The 14,999-nt window shown below is 41.8% G+C and overlaps 2 protein-coding genes across 4 annotated transcripts; both read right to left on the bottom strand.

Annotated features, from left to right (window-relative positions):
* Nucleotides 1-2,231: 2,231 nt before the first annotated feature.
* Nucleotides 2,232-8,009, bottom strand: LOC123156240 (WAT1-related protein At5g64700-like). The gene is made up of 7 exons (XM_044574388.1): nt 7,765-8,009; nt 5,831-5,893; nt 3,980-4,096; nt 3,598-3,832; nt 2,782-2,940; nt 2,447-2,598; nt 2,232-2,310 (listed from the first exon to the last, which is right to left on the bottom strand). Exons 1-7 carry the CDS (start codon nt 8,007-8,009, stop codon nt 2,232-2,234), a joined length of 1,050 nt encoding a protein of 349 aa, XP_044430323.1.
* Nucleotides 8,010-9,027: 1,018 nt separating this feature from the next.
* Nucleotides 9,028-14,248, bottom strand: LOC123162755 (WAT1-related protein At1g25270-like). Of its 3 annotated transcripts, XR_006481454.1 has the most exons (5): nt 13,850-14,248; nt 13,666-13,728; nt 12,907-13,023; nt 9,326-9,484; nt 9,028-9,109 (listed from the first exon to the last, which is right to left on the bottom strand). XR_006481454.1 is itself a non-coding variant. In XM_044580521.1 (4 exons), exons 1-4 carry the CDS (start codon nt 14,056-14,058, stop codon nt 9,436-9,438), a joined length of 438 nt encoding a protein of 145 aa, XP_044436456.1. In that variant the 5' UTR covers nt 14,059-14,248; the 3' UTR covers nt 9,165-9,435. The 3 variants fall into 3 exon arrangements, 2 of the variants coding, with proteins under 2 accessions (XP_044436456.1, XP_044436455.1); XM_044580521.1 differs by lacking the exon at nt 9,028-9,109 and having other exon boundaries at nt 9,165-9,484; XM_044580520.1 differs by lacking the exons at nt 9,028-9,109; nt 9,326-9,484 and having other exon boundaries at nt 11,987-13,023.
* Between the last annotated feature and the right edge of the window lie 751 nt (nt 14,249-14,999).

The following is a 14,999-nucleotide window of genomic DNA, read 5'->3' as shown; positions in this document are numbered from 1 at the left end:
CATATTCTAGCACAAGTCATGCCAAATTTCACGGAAAAATCTGGCATGACCTTGCTAAAAAGGATATATCGAGCGCCTGAAATTTGCCGGAACGGAAATTAATCAACACTCCGGCAAAACATAGGCCACTCGAAGGACATATCCTATTTGCATTCAAACTTGATGGTCATTGCATTTAAATGGTTGAAAATATGAATAAAAACATTTCAAAATATCTTATAGGACTCATATTGACATGGAGATTTGGCTAGTCTCACCTCGAGGTCGGAGGGGACCTGTGACGGGGACGACGGCGGCGACGACATGGAGATTTGGCTGCAAAAACAAAATAGTATTCAAAATAGTGCTCTCCAATTTGAGCATTCAAAATAGGAGTAGTGAAAACCCTAAATCAAAATATAAACAAAAACCTACATTTACTAAAATATAAACAAAAACACTATTATCCTCATCTTAGTACTTAGTGAAAACCATAAATCAAAATATAAACAAAAACCTACATTTACTAAAAATATAAACAAAAACACTATTATCCTCATCTTAGGACTTAGTGAAAACCATAAATCAAAATATAAACAAAAACCTACATTTACTAAAAATATAAACAAAACCACTATTATCCTCATCTTAGGACTTAGTGAAAACCCTAAATCAAAATATAAACAAAAACCTACATTTACTAAAAATTGCCTATTCTATTCAAAAGTCCTACATTTACTTATACTTTTCAATTTCATATATTTTATTCTATTCAAATTTACTTATTCAAATTTTCTTGAAATTTCCTATTCTATTCAAAATAACTAAATTTACTTATTCTTTTAAATTTCTTATTTTATCCTATTCAAATTACTTATTCAAATTTGAGGGGGAGGAGGAGAGAGCAGGAGGGGAAGGAGGAGGGAGGAGGAGGAGGGGGCCGCCGGAGAGGAAGGAGGAGGAGGGGGCCGCCGTCAGAGAGGGAGGAGGAGGGGGATGAGAAGGAAGGGACCATGGGGGCAGGAGGATGATGACAATGGAGGAGGTGGAACGAAGGAAGGACGACGGCGGCGACGGCGGCCACGACGACGGAGGCGACAGAGGCGATGAGAGAGTGAGAGGAGGAGTATGGAGGAGGAGGGGGAGGAGGAGGGAGGGACCTTGGGGGAAGGAGGATGGCAACGACGAAGGAGGACGGCGGCGACGGAGGAGGACGGCGGTGACGGCGACGGAGGCGACAGAGGCGATGAGAGTGTGAGTGGGAGAGTGAGAGGACGCGCGCGGGCCGGTTTGGATAAGGTCCCATAGTGGTACCTCTTGTCTATAAAAGGCGCAACTGCTAAAATCTGCAGTAGTAGCGCTTTCTAAGAATGTGCGCTACTAGTATCCCAAGCATACGTGGGACGGTCTGTCAGTTTTAGTAGTAGCGCATTTTACATACCCAGCGCTACTGCTATGCTCATATTAGCAACATTTTTGCTTACCCAGCGCTATTGCTACTTAGCAGCAGCGCTTGCTTATTAAAAGCGCTACTACTAAGCTCATGTGTATACGCATTTCCCTAGTAGTAATAGTTTCCACATCTTTCCTAGTAGTTTTGTTGAAGCCTGTTAGCTATTTACACAACCATATGGATCATCGTGTCATTTTTACCTTTGCATTCTTTATTGGTTTATGTAATGTTGGCCGGTTGATGGCGTCCTTAATTCAAAGTCGGGCTCTTCTTGATATTTTGCTCTAAAAACATAATTATTCATTTGATTGTAGTCCCTGACAAGCTTTTATACCTTTTTCCGCTTTCGAGAAGTGATTAGAGCATGTTCTCTGCGTTATTGCAATGTATACAACCACCTTTATTAAAGTTGATGCAAGACAATAAGGCCAAACTCGTACTTTTCTGTGCTAATAATGCATAACGGAAAGAAGTAAAAAAACATTAACCCCAACTCATATTTCATGTCATCCCTGTGATCATACGTGCACACGCAAGACAATTTGACAAATGGACTAAAGAGAGATGGATTAAAAATACATTGCTAGTTAATTGTTATTTTCACCTCATTGTGGTACATGGATGTTGGTTCATGTTTGCTCGGTTATCCGGGTCATAGTGAAACCGGACATTGGGGTTGCACGAGAAAAAACCTATCATCCTCTTTGTTACATAGCAATTTTAAAAAATATTCTTGTATACACGTATAAAATTTGTAGCTTTTGAAGCTACAAGAACTTTGCTTTGCTGCTGGCAAGATCTATTTGTCCCGCACTTCTTTCGATTTTGCCGATAGGAAAATGTAGAGCCCAGCAATCACCACTGTTGTGCCGAACAAACTGCACATGTAGAAGAAAAAGGAACAGTTCAACTCACTTTTTGCCAACTATAGTAATTATAAAGAAGTAAAACCTTTTACTTGAATCAGAAAGATGGCACAGGGAGAAGAGGGAAAAGAAGCGAGAAGGGACAAACCTTCCTGTTGTAATCTCGTCGCCTATAAAGATGGAGTCCAACAAAACAGTGAATACCACTGACAATGGGCTGAACATTGGAGGATATGCTGGGCCTCGCTTGGCCACAACCCATGAGTTCAGGCTATACTTCCCCGCCGTTGCAAGTGCCCCCTACATAAAATAATTTTCATGTAAATTTCCTAGTGAATAATTTTCCATCCAGGTTTTTCATTTACCAGTGATTTTGTTAATTTTGGCAGACAAGTTTCAAAGAGATTTTGTGCTGCTTAGCTTCAAATATGTCTCAGATTGTAATATGTTTTTTATGTGTGTTTGCTAGACCCATTGACTCACAGAGTAGAAGATGGTCAGAAGGTTGAGATCCCATCCTAGCTTCCATGCGCTCTTGTCCCTACTCAATATTATTCCAACTAGTGCTGTTTGAAATCCTCCAACCAAACATGTCACCATGGACGACCAATATTTGTAAGGATACACCTTCATAACCTTTGACTGCATGAAAATAATGAAATTATTTCAAGCTATAATTTCAACAAACAAAAACAATATATGAAGATAGAAAATGAATGTTCTAATTGTCCCAATCATGTGCCGAACTTCTCCTTGCATGCAACAAGATCATCTTCAACTCATTCATGACATGATTATAAAAGCATTTCTAGTTATATACATGAATTTTTTTTGGATTTATTAGATGCACACTGATTACTCAATCAATTAAAATCATGGTCAATGATGAACACATCTAGAACCAAAGTTCAGGCTGTGTATACTTCAAAGGTTGTAATTTTGGTATTGGTACGGTGGTAACTTGATAATTAATGGATGTTAAGTAGGGAAAAAGATATCATCGGAACATACCCACATATGATCTAGTTTTTAAGCTCTTATCAATACAAATTAAGCTGACAATGAAGATGGATCTCAATTTTTTAGCACGTTTAGGGAGATAAAATAGTTTGAAGATTAAATGTACCAACAATTATGATGATGCCATCACTTCATCCTCTTAATGCATGCATGCAAGTAGATCTCTCCCATACTATCTTTCCTCTCTCATCATGTCTACCTAGTCCAATTCTAAATAATTTAACCGAATTAACAAAAAAAAGAGGGATAGCAGCAACAAGTCATTGCATACTCAGTCACCTGAATCAGGTACCAGCAAGCAAGTGTGATGCTGCTGCCTACCAAGAATATTGTTCCTCTTAGATGATTGCCTGCAACCTCTGTCGTGTTTTGCCCCATGTGGTGCAGAACAGGTTTCCACAGATGCATTGTCTTGCCCTTGTAAAGGCTAATGAGCATTGTACCTCCAACCGAGAGCACAACGCCTACGACCTTTAGTGATCCAGCTATGCTCCAGATTTGCAATGTCTCCATTCTAATATGTGCAGGCATATCACATCGTGTTTCGGAAAATAAGATAGAATAGTGGTTATTGATTATCAAGAAGTTTATTTTGGGTCTGGCAAATCAAGACCGATGTTTATTGTGAATGAATACATGAATAATGAAATAAATTTGGTACCTGAAGACGAGCGAGAGAATGAACGTGACCAACGGAATTATGTTCAAAAAGATGACGGCATAAGCTGGCGTTGTATCACGGAGACCATAGTAGTATAGGCTCATTGGCACCGCATACCTACATACATGACGTGTAGTACATGTAATCAAATATTTTGTTCACATAATTCACCCTCTAATCAGGTATGCATTAGATTGAAAGTGGCTACTTTTATCTCAATTTTCCTTCATGGGGTACTTAATTTTCTCTCTAATCGAAGCTCTTTGCAGCCAACCACTATGTATACATACACATAGTTGACCTACAGAACCAAGTGTACCCTATATTACTAAGCATCTAACTGAAGTTTACTCATAAGATACTCTTTTGAGATTTTTAACATGCATGTCTTTAAGAGTAGACCTTGCTAGATACCAATTGTATCCCGTTACTAATCATTATAATATGTCGGTTTTAACGTATCACGAGTTCATTTGCTGGTCAAGCATCTAACCGAAGTTTACTCATGAGATACTCTTTAGGAGATTTTTAACATGCATGGCTTTAAGAGTAGACCTAGCTAGAGAACAATTGTACCACGTAATAATGACTATGATATGGTGGCTTTGACTTATCACGAGTTCATTTGCTAGTCAAGCATCTAACAGAAGTTTGCTCATGAGATACTCTTAAGATGTTTTTAACATGCGTGGCTTTAGGAGTCGACCTAGCTAGAGAAAAATTGTACCCCATTACTAATCACTATAATATGGCGGCTTTGACTTGATATCATTTGCTGGTGAAGCATCTAACTAGAGTTTGCTCAAGAGATACTCCTTAGGAGATTTTTTTTAAACCTGCAAGGCTTTAAGAGTTCGAGAGGAAGTACAAAAGTAGGGAACACACACATTGGAGCCCACGTCTCCCGTTGCTATATTGACTTGATAGATAACGACATCATTATAATTTATATTTCCACTACAGCGCGACGCATGGGGAACGATTCGCCCTACAAAATTACCGCATAATTTAAAAGTTGCATTATTGGTACCGATTAAAAAAAGAAAACTTGACGATGTCTCGCAGTTTTATGTAGTACCACTGCAGTCAAAAAGCCGAAGCCTATAACCTGCGGATTGAAATAATAGGTTTGTGCTTCACTTGTGCCAGAAGTAGAGTGCCTAACACAAGTGTGCTCAAATTAATAGTATAGTAACTGCATGCTGCGGAGATAACACACTTTCGACAACATCGTTATATAGTAGTTTATAATGTTACAATTGTATCTTAGCATGTAGTTGAAAGGCCCAATCCTATATCCTGCGGATAGAAACAATAGGGTTGTGATTCACTTGTGCACACAAGTGGAGTCCCCAAGACAAGTGTCGTCTCAAATACTTGTTTAATTAACTGCATATGTTGGGGAGGAGCTAACAAACTTTTAAATAATCGAGAATGTGGGATAAGCTAGTACACTATGCATATATAAAAGGACATCGAGAGATCGACCAGCTGCATGGGTAGTGCGATGTGCTGGCTTCACTGAGATCCACGTTGTCTGCCACTGAAATTAAGTATATCACTGAACCTGAAGCTGGGACGTAGTGGCTCGTTTCGAGTTTTGGACGTGGCCTAGACCAGGACCTAGGCGGTATCACACACTAAACTAATAGCCTGCATTTAGTTAAGGGGGTCATCCAGACCGAGTCTCCAGTGGCACCACCGGGCGGGTCTTGCTACGTCCGCCCCTGGCTAAGGCGTGCATGCATAGATCGAGCCAGTACGTACCAGAACAACGTAACGAAAAACAGTTCATGGCAACTATTTGCGCGTCGACAGCATGCAGGTGCAATGTATGGACTGACTGCATACCCGATGAAGGCGTTGAGGAAGATCCATCCCGCGGCGTGCCAACCCATCTCCCTCCACTTCCCCCTGCATGCACGCACACAAACGGAATCCACAGCCAGATTAGCTAGTTATATAAAATCCATGAGGGATCAGGACTCCGTCAATGATGAATTGGAAGATACGTATTTTTTTGCAAGAGAAGACACTCAATAACACTTACATCCAATAATTACGAAAGACACTCAAAGAAAATAGTAGCGGGTACAACAGAAAGATAACAAGACATAAAATAAACAGTAAAAATAAAATTACATTGAAAACTATACTTGCCATCTACTTCCTGCTATTATACGCTGTCTGCCAAATTTTGAAAATTGCACTGTACGGATAGTAAAGGAAATGAACATTTACATGCAGCATCACCATACTAGACTTCGAATATCGCAATAACGACTCGTGGCTAGAAAAAGGATATAGTGACCACTAAAGGAATATCGGTTGGAGATCACCTCACACAACATGGCTTGCAATCTTTCACCACTAGTCTATAGGGTTGGAGAAACTAGACCGTACCGCACGGCACATCGAAAGAAGAGGTCAAAGTAGCCACACCAAGAACTAGTCAATTGTTTCTTTTAGTTGAAACAACAACTGCCAAGATTCAACAATATCCAACAGGCTTTGGTAACACCTACCCTCACATGCTCTTCGTTGACGTTGGACCAGACGTTGTCTAGGCAGAGAGAGGTCGAATCATTAATTCTACAGTTACGGGCTGCACCCTACGGGCATACGTGTCTCAATTTTAACAATAATGCTAAACATGCAAAGAGTTACACGCAATTACACACTAACTAGAATTTTTTTCATCTACTAACCAATCACAAACTTGCCCCCACCTGATTTTCAGGGGGGGTGGGCCGCCTCCACATCTATTGACCAATCAAATTAACTCTCTTTGTAAAACCTTGTAACTCGTTTGTACGTGTAGCATTACTCCAATTTTAATCCCGCTCCACCCCTGATTTTCAACTGTGGGGCCTAGTGCTCTCTAGTCAATAAATGTCACGCCATCCCGTGAGTGTAGTAAAGCTTAGGTCGGATAGACCTTAATCCGATGTGTCATCACCACCATGACCTCGCCGATGCCGCCAAGGAACTAACAACGCTGCTATACACACGACGACTGTGCGGCCGATTCCTGCACGATTCTTACGTGGCAGCGCTAAAAGTGAGCGTGCACGCAAGAGCGATGTTGGGGAGAAGGTAGGAGAGACAGGATTTTCAGCACCCGGGGTGCCCCTACACCCTCTATAAACAGTAAATTAAAAAAATCTGAAACTTCGGGACATCGAACATGATCAAACTTTTATGATCTTACAAAGTTTTAGCTAAAAATAACATTCAAAGAGCCCTAAAAAAAACTTAATAATTGTTCAAAGTTTATGTCCATTTTTGAGCAGTGATTTTTTTTGTGAGGGCTCCATGAAGGTTATTTGTTGTTGAAACTTTGCAAGAACATCAAATCTTTGATCTCCGAAAGTTTCAGGATTTTTTTTATGAATTTACTGTTCATGAGGGTGTAGGGGCACCCGAGAGCTGTTACGCATTTCTCGGAGAAGGTGTCATTCGCAGGTTGTGCGTAGACTGTCGTCCGTGGAGCAATTTCCAGGAACTAAATCTGAGCGAAATAAGTACCCACTAGAATCGAAGAGAAACGGACATGTGGTCTTGCCACCAACATGGCCGCCGGACAGGAGAGACGAGGGGCAAAGAGACGACCGTGTGGAGGAGAGGACCTTAGGTGGCAGAAGGGTGTTGCGAGCGAGGAGAACCGGTGTGCGAGAGGACAATTTCAAAGAGCCCGGGTGGCAGTTTTTAAAGTTAGAATAACTGAAGTAAGTGTAATTAATTGACGGTAAATAGATAGATAAGCATGCTGCACACACACGTACTTTTCGAAGATAAGCGCCAATGGGAGGATGAAGGCGGCGCCGAAGAGGCTGCGGTAGGCGAGGAGGGCGAAGATGAACATGCCGCCGCCGATGGACACCTTGGAGAGCAGGATCATCCCCGTGATGAAGAGCTGCACCAGCACCATGGACGCCGGCGCCTTCCACTCCCACCCCGCCGCCTTCTTCGTCTCTGCCGCCTTGGGCTCCGCCTTGATGTCCACCTTGATGTCCGCCTTGATGTCCATCAGTCACCGGCGATCGTTGCAGGCTTTGCAGCCGGCTCGATTGATCGATCTCCGGCTGTATATCTATGGACTACAGGTGGTGGACAGGGCGCATATCCTACCTTGCTTGTTAGCAGCTAGCTAGCTTGGAATGAGGCTGAAACTTGAGGCTGCGTACGCACGTAGATATAGGAGAGGGCTCGTGCAATTCGATGCTCCCCTGCCCCTGCCTCGGCTACATACGTCAGTATGGATGTGAGAGAATTTGGCCCTGCATGTGAATTGTGGTTTTCCTCCTCATAAACGCATCGTACGAGCCGATCTGCTGTGACAGCCTCACGATCGACACACAAAATGCTTGCATGGGTCATGCACACGTACACCCGGCCGGTGCCCTGCACTGGACCGAAAGTACGTTACGTAGTACGTACATAAGTGATCTAAATGCTTTTATATTTCTTTACGGAGGAAGTACATAAGTGGTAGACGAGTTATGTTTGATATGATCCCAAACGATCGAACCCCGTGTACGCCGCATGCAAGGCAATTTGTCAAATGGTATGGGGAGAGATGGATAAAAAATGCATTGCCAAGTAAGTGATGTTGTCATCTCTTTGTGGCTTACATGGATGTTCGGACCGACCGTTGGGTTCCTAGAAGGAAAACCTTGTGATATTTTCCATCTAATGTATTATGATCTTCATGTATACAAGTACAAATTTTGTCCTTTCTGTAGCTATATAAAAGAACTCTGCCTGCCACCGATGAGATCTATTTGTCACGTACTTCTTTTGATTTTGCACATAGGAAAGTGTAAAGCCCGACAAGCACCATTGTTGTACCGAGCAGGCTGCAAATATAGAATAAAGAAGAACAATTTCATTTATTTTCTATTCAACAATACCAGTTATAGAAAATATCAATTTTACCATAATCAAAAAGACTGGAAGAAGAAGCGAAAGGACGGACCTTCCGACTGTAATTTCATTGCCTATGATGATGGAGTCCAGCAAAATTGTGAATACCACACACAGTGGGTTGAACATCGGAGGATATGTTGGGCCTCGCTTGGCAACAACCCATGAGTTCAGGCAATATTTCCCTGCTGTTGCAAGTGCCCCCTACACCAAATGATTTCATGTTTATTTCCTAGTGAATACTCATACATCCAAAAAAAATTCAATTACCAACTGAATAATTTGAATCCTCAAAGAATAATTCCAAAGAAATTCTCAGTTGCCTACCTTCAAATGTATCTCATGTTTTCGCAGAAGAAACATGTATCTTATGTTGTAGTCTATTTTTACATTGATATTTTGTGAGATCAACCGACTCACCGAGTACAAGATAGTCACAAGGTCGAGATTCCATCCTAGCTTCCATGCGTTCTTGTCTGTATTCAATATTATTCCAACTAGTGCTGTTTGGAATCCTCCAACGAAGCATGTCACCATGGATGACCAATACTTGTATGGATACACCTTGAGAACCTTTGACTACAATAACATGTTATTATTGCTATACGCTCTAGTTTCTACTAACAGAAATAACCAAAACTTAAAAAAAACATTCTAGTTATGGCTCTATGGTGGACAACCCAGTCACGTGTCGAAGTTCTTGCATGCAACAAGACTATCATGAACTCAATCATGACATGCAATTAAAAGCATTACTATTTACACATAGGGAAACAATGGTTGCTAGTTGCACACATGGAACAACAAACAAAATGAGATCAACGAATTAAAAGCTGGTTTTGGTAATAAAAATGGGTTCCTGCTTAACCATCTCCTCAGCTCAGAAATCCATTTTCACCGTTAACCCAAGTACCTCAAACTAGACTGGAATTGGGTATTATTTCAGCAAACTATTTTACACTCGTTTATTACCACGTGGTAAGTTATCATCCTATTTTATAACATGTTACCACGCCATCTAGTAAGTACAATGTTAGCATGTTGGTAAAAGTTACCAAATAGCTAGTCTAGTAAGTGCATCCTCACTCTTCTCATTATGGTAAATATTACAAACCAGTGTGATAATTACATCACCACCATGTTAGTGACAAACACTAACACTGATCATGATTATTAATACATCAACTGGTAAGTTTTCACCAAACATCATAGTAAATAGAGGGAGTACATCATTATCATGATAATTACTCCCTCTGTAAAGAAATATAAGAGCGTTTAGATCACTAGTGATCTAAACACTCTTGTTTTTCTTTACAAAGGGAGTATATCACTACTATGGTGGTAAGTAAGAGTACCGAAACATAGTCGTGAGTAACTATCATCACACCATATGGCAGTAATAATGTGTTTACTGCATCAACATTATTGTAGCATTGTTTATTTATAAATTAGTACTATAAATACAGTGCAAACTTCTAGGGGCACTAACTAGTGGTGTCCATGATATATCACCTCTTTGTAAATACGAGATTACACACGTGCAAAAAGTGATGAATACTCTTTGGGTGACGCATCTAGAACAAAAAATGATGACATTATCCTCTCAAACTAACCAAGTAAAGTGAAAGGTGGCAGTGTTGGGACTAATATGATGATTACTTACAAGATATTGTATGGGAAGTTTGAATGCAAAATATATCGTCAGAATGCCCATTCAAGATCTAGTTTTCATCAAAGCAAACACTAGTAGAAAAGAGGGCATCAGTCTCCCGGTTCAAAAACCGGGACTAAAGGTCGCGGCCACGTGGAGCTCCACCTTTAGTCCCGGTTGGTAACACCAACCGGGACTAAAGGAAATTTTATGATTATTTTTTTTTGAATTTTTTTTAATTTTTTTAATATTTTTTTTGTTTTCAAATTTCTGAATTATTTTAACCTCTAATCTCTAATCACCACCCCTCATCACTGCTCAATTTATCCTTTAATCTCTAATCATCCCTCCTCATTCCTAATCATCCAACTTCCCGAACGGTCACCCATCCTCCCACTCTCCCAGCCTGAGCACGCTTAACTTCCGGGTTCTATTCTCCCTCGTTTCCAAGTCTGCACTTGTTGTTTTCCTGATAATAGTAAGATGTCAATCCTATTAACCCTCAGGAATTTTGCGTGAGCATGAAGTGACACATTTCATTGTTTGAGTTTGAAACTATTGTTTTAAAAAACAATAATTATTTAGTAACACTAATATTTCTTGAATAATTAGTTTGACCATTGTTTGACCATTGTTTGACCACAGTTTGACCACCGTTTGACCAGATTTAACAAAAATTCAAATAACTGAAATAATTATTTAGTAACACTAATATTCTAGAATAATTAGTTTGACCATTAGTTGACCATTCTTTGACCATAGTTTGAAAATTTTTCGATTTTTTCCACTCTAGATCTTAAAAGCCCCGTAACTTTTTTTCTGTTAGGTTTTTGAGGATTTAGAAAATGTTTAACGGGGTTCCCCCCGTTAAATTTGGATGTAACTTTTCGAGTAGATGATTTTTCATATAAAAAACTTTTTCATCCGAGTCAGTATGCAAAAGTTATGCCCATTTTACTAAATTCTAGAGAGATTTTGCAAATAAAGTCAAAATTCACATTTGCAAATTTTCCCAACAACTAGACCACATATCACATGGGAAACTTATTTTTTTTGACATTTTCTTTTATTTTTCTTAAAACTAAAAAGGCGATCGGGGGGGGGGGGGGGGGGGAGTTTGAAAATGTGACCTTTAGTACCGGTTCGTGCCATGAACCGGTACTAATGCCTCAAACCCCATTAGTACCGGTTGGTGGCTTGAACCGGGACTAAAGGTCTAACCTTTAGTCCCGGTTGGTGCCACCAACCGGTACTAATGGGCATCGCACCCTTTAGTCCCGGTTCGTGGCACCAACCAGGACTAAACGGTCCAAACGAACCGGGACAAATTGCCCACGTGGCCCCTGGGTGCACGAACCGGGACTAATGCCACCATTAGTACCGGTTCTGGACTGAACCGGGACTAATGGGCTAACCCGGGGTGGACTAAAGCCCTCTTTTCTACTAGTGAAAGATGACAGTGAACAGGGATCTTAACTTAATGGCATAGTTTTTGAGTTGTTATTTTTTGAAAATTTAGATGTATTAACAATCTCAATGATGTCGCTTCCATCTCTAGAATGCATGCAAGTAATAAACTCACTCCCATACTCTCATGTCTCTCCTCTCAACAAGCATGCATGCTATTGCGAGTGATAAATGGGTCGTCGAAAAGGCCAAGTGAACCACATCTCAGATTTCCTCATGGAGTAGCAATCCCTTAGAACAACTGGGCCAGGAAAAATACAAACACTGGGATGTCAATTTGCCTAACATGAAATCTGACGGCTGAAATGGCTCAGGGCGTGAGAGGGCTGGGTTCAGGTTTAGTTTTACGTACTGTTTAAATGAGCATACATCTCCCAAGTCGTATACTAAATAATGCAACGTACTTAACACAAAGAACGAGGGATACCAGCAACATGTCACTGCATGGACGGTCACCTGGATCAGGTACCAGCAAGCATATGCGAAGCTGCTGCCTACCAAGAATATTGTCCCTCTTAGTTGATTGCCTGCACCCTCGGTTGTTTGTTCCTTGGGGTCGATCTTCAGGATGGGATCCCAGAGATGCAACGCCTTGCCCTTGTAAAGGCTAATGAGCATTGTGCCTCCAACAGAGAACAGAACGCCTGTGATCTTCAGCGATCCAACCACACTCCAGATTCGCAACGTCTCCATTTTAAATGTTCAAGCATATATACCACATACGTGTGTTCGAAAATAAGATAAAAATATAATGAAAGTTGATTAGCAGTTAGAACATTTGAATCCATCCCCCGAGTTTGCATCCTTTTGTGGGTTGTCAAGGAGTTGATTTAAATAAATGCTAAGTTTATTGTGATGCACAAATAATGAAGCAATTTGGTACCTGAATACAAGCGACAGTATGAAGGTGGCCAGCGGAATTAGGTTCACAAAGATGACGGCGTAAGATGGTGTTGTGTCACGGAGGCCATAGCAGTATAAGCTCATCGGCACTGCATACCTGTACATCACGACGCGCGGTCACTTGAGTTAGTTTATATGATGTTCATTTAATTAGTTCATAGAAGTATATATTGTTTGGACTAGTATTTTGTTCACGCAGATGGCCCTCTAAGGCTCTCTAAAATCAGCTATGTATTAGCTTAAATGAATGTGACTACTTTTCTCTTTCCTTATGTGAGGGACTGAGGGGTACTGTTCTCTACGACTACGACTGAAGCTCTCGTCATCCAAACACTATATAAGTCTACTATATAAACATGTAGCTGACTTGGAGAGAATAATGTACCCTAGCACTAATCACTATAGTATGGCGGCTTTGACTTATCACAAGTTCATTTGCTAGTCAAGCATCTAATCAAAGTTTGCTAATGAGAGATCCTTTATAGGAGATTTTAACCTACACCAGAAATAATGTCTTAAAGAGTTCAGGAGGTACAACATCCACCGTTATAATAAAAAATATATAAAGTCAACTACGTACATAGTTAAGTTAGTGGCGATATATATGGAGCAACTAGGCCATTGAGGTACCCAAACAAAATAAACAAAGAAAAACAGTTCCTGACAATCATTTGCACGTCAGCATGCGCGCAGGTGCGATGTAACAGCGTTTGGACATTGGACTGATGAACAAACGTACCCGATGAAGGCGTTGAGGAAGATCCATCCCGCGGCGTGCCAGCCCATCTCCTTCCACTTGCCCCTGCATGCGCGCAACCGAAATCCACAATACCATGCATGGGATCAGAACTGGCAACTGTTTTCTTTTCCAGTTTGTTGGAAGATTTTTTGGAAGCTAAGGATAATTAAGAGTGAATATATACCTTTCGTAGATGAGGGCCAGGGGGAGGATGACGGCGGCGCCGAAGAGGCTGCGGTAGGCGAGGAGCGCGAAGATGAAGATGCCGCCGCTGATGGACAGCTTGGACAGCAGGATCATCCCCGTGATGAACAGCTGCACCAGCACCATCGACGCCGGCGTCCTCCACTCCCACCCCGCCGCCGGTTTCTGCGTCTCCGCGCCGATGTCCATGGATCGATCGTTGCAGCCGATCGATCGCCGTCTCTCCGTGTATATATGTACTAGAGGTGGGCAGGGCCACCTATCTTGCTGCTGCTAGCCAGGGAAGCATGCACTCAAACTTGGGAGTACATATGCACGCACATAGGGGCCGGCGGATCCGTGGTCTCGTGCAGCTCGATGCTCCCCTGCCTCCGGTCAGGGGAGGGGGAAAGGGATGTGAATTTTGCCCTGTGGTGGGTGTCCCCCTGATAAACGCATCGTATACGAGTCCGTTGTAACAACCACATGACGTGCATGAGTGGGCCATGCTTATTGCATCCATTTGCCGGCCGGTCTGCGGTACCGGGCCGTGACGTCTTCCCGGTTTACAAACGGTTTATATTTCTCTTGGGGGTCTGACAAAGGCTCCAGCCACGCTTGTTGGTTTTTGCAAAAAAAAAAGGAAGAAAAAAATATATACATGCAACTTTTTTTTCCCAAACACGGCACAGTTGCAGATACTTACAACTGTTGGAAATATTAGCACTTTTTCGATTAGACTAACCCACAAATAAGCAGTAAGCATGACAAATACGGTATGCACCTCATACCGATTCCTAAGCATACTAGCACGTATAGTACATAGAATCGAACCATCTATGATCAGAGCATATAGGCTAGCACAAGTACGGGTAAATGAGGGATGAACAGATCATACCCTCCGGTTGCCCAAGCCAATGCGGCGGCGGCGGCGGCCTTGGCGTCGTTCGTGGCCTTCTTCTTGGCGGCAGCGGCGGCGACCATGGTGTCGATGCAGAGGAAGTAGTGGAAGCAGACGAGGACGAAGACGGGGATGGATCGGGGCAGTCGCGTCGAGACGCTCACCAAAAACCTTATTGCCGTTCTCCTGGACAGGATCCCGAATGGTAGGGTTCCGGAGGCACCTACTCTCCCGATCAACCATGCACGCG

This window comes from Triticum aestivum, chromosome 7B (assembly GCF_018294505.1).
Source record: "Triticum aestivum cultivar Chinese Spring chromosome 7B, IWGSC CS RefSeq v2.1, whole genome shotgun sequence".
Classification (NCBI taxonomy): domain Eukaryota; kingdom Viridiplantae; phylum Streptophyta; class Magnoliopsida; order Poales; family Poaceae; genus Triticum; species Triticum aestivum.
The sequence above is the reverse complement of the archived record's forward strand: the minus strand, read 5'-3'. Positions and strand labels throughout refer to the sequence as shown.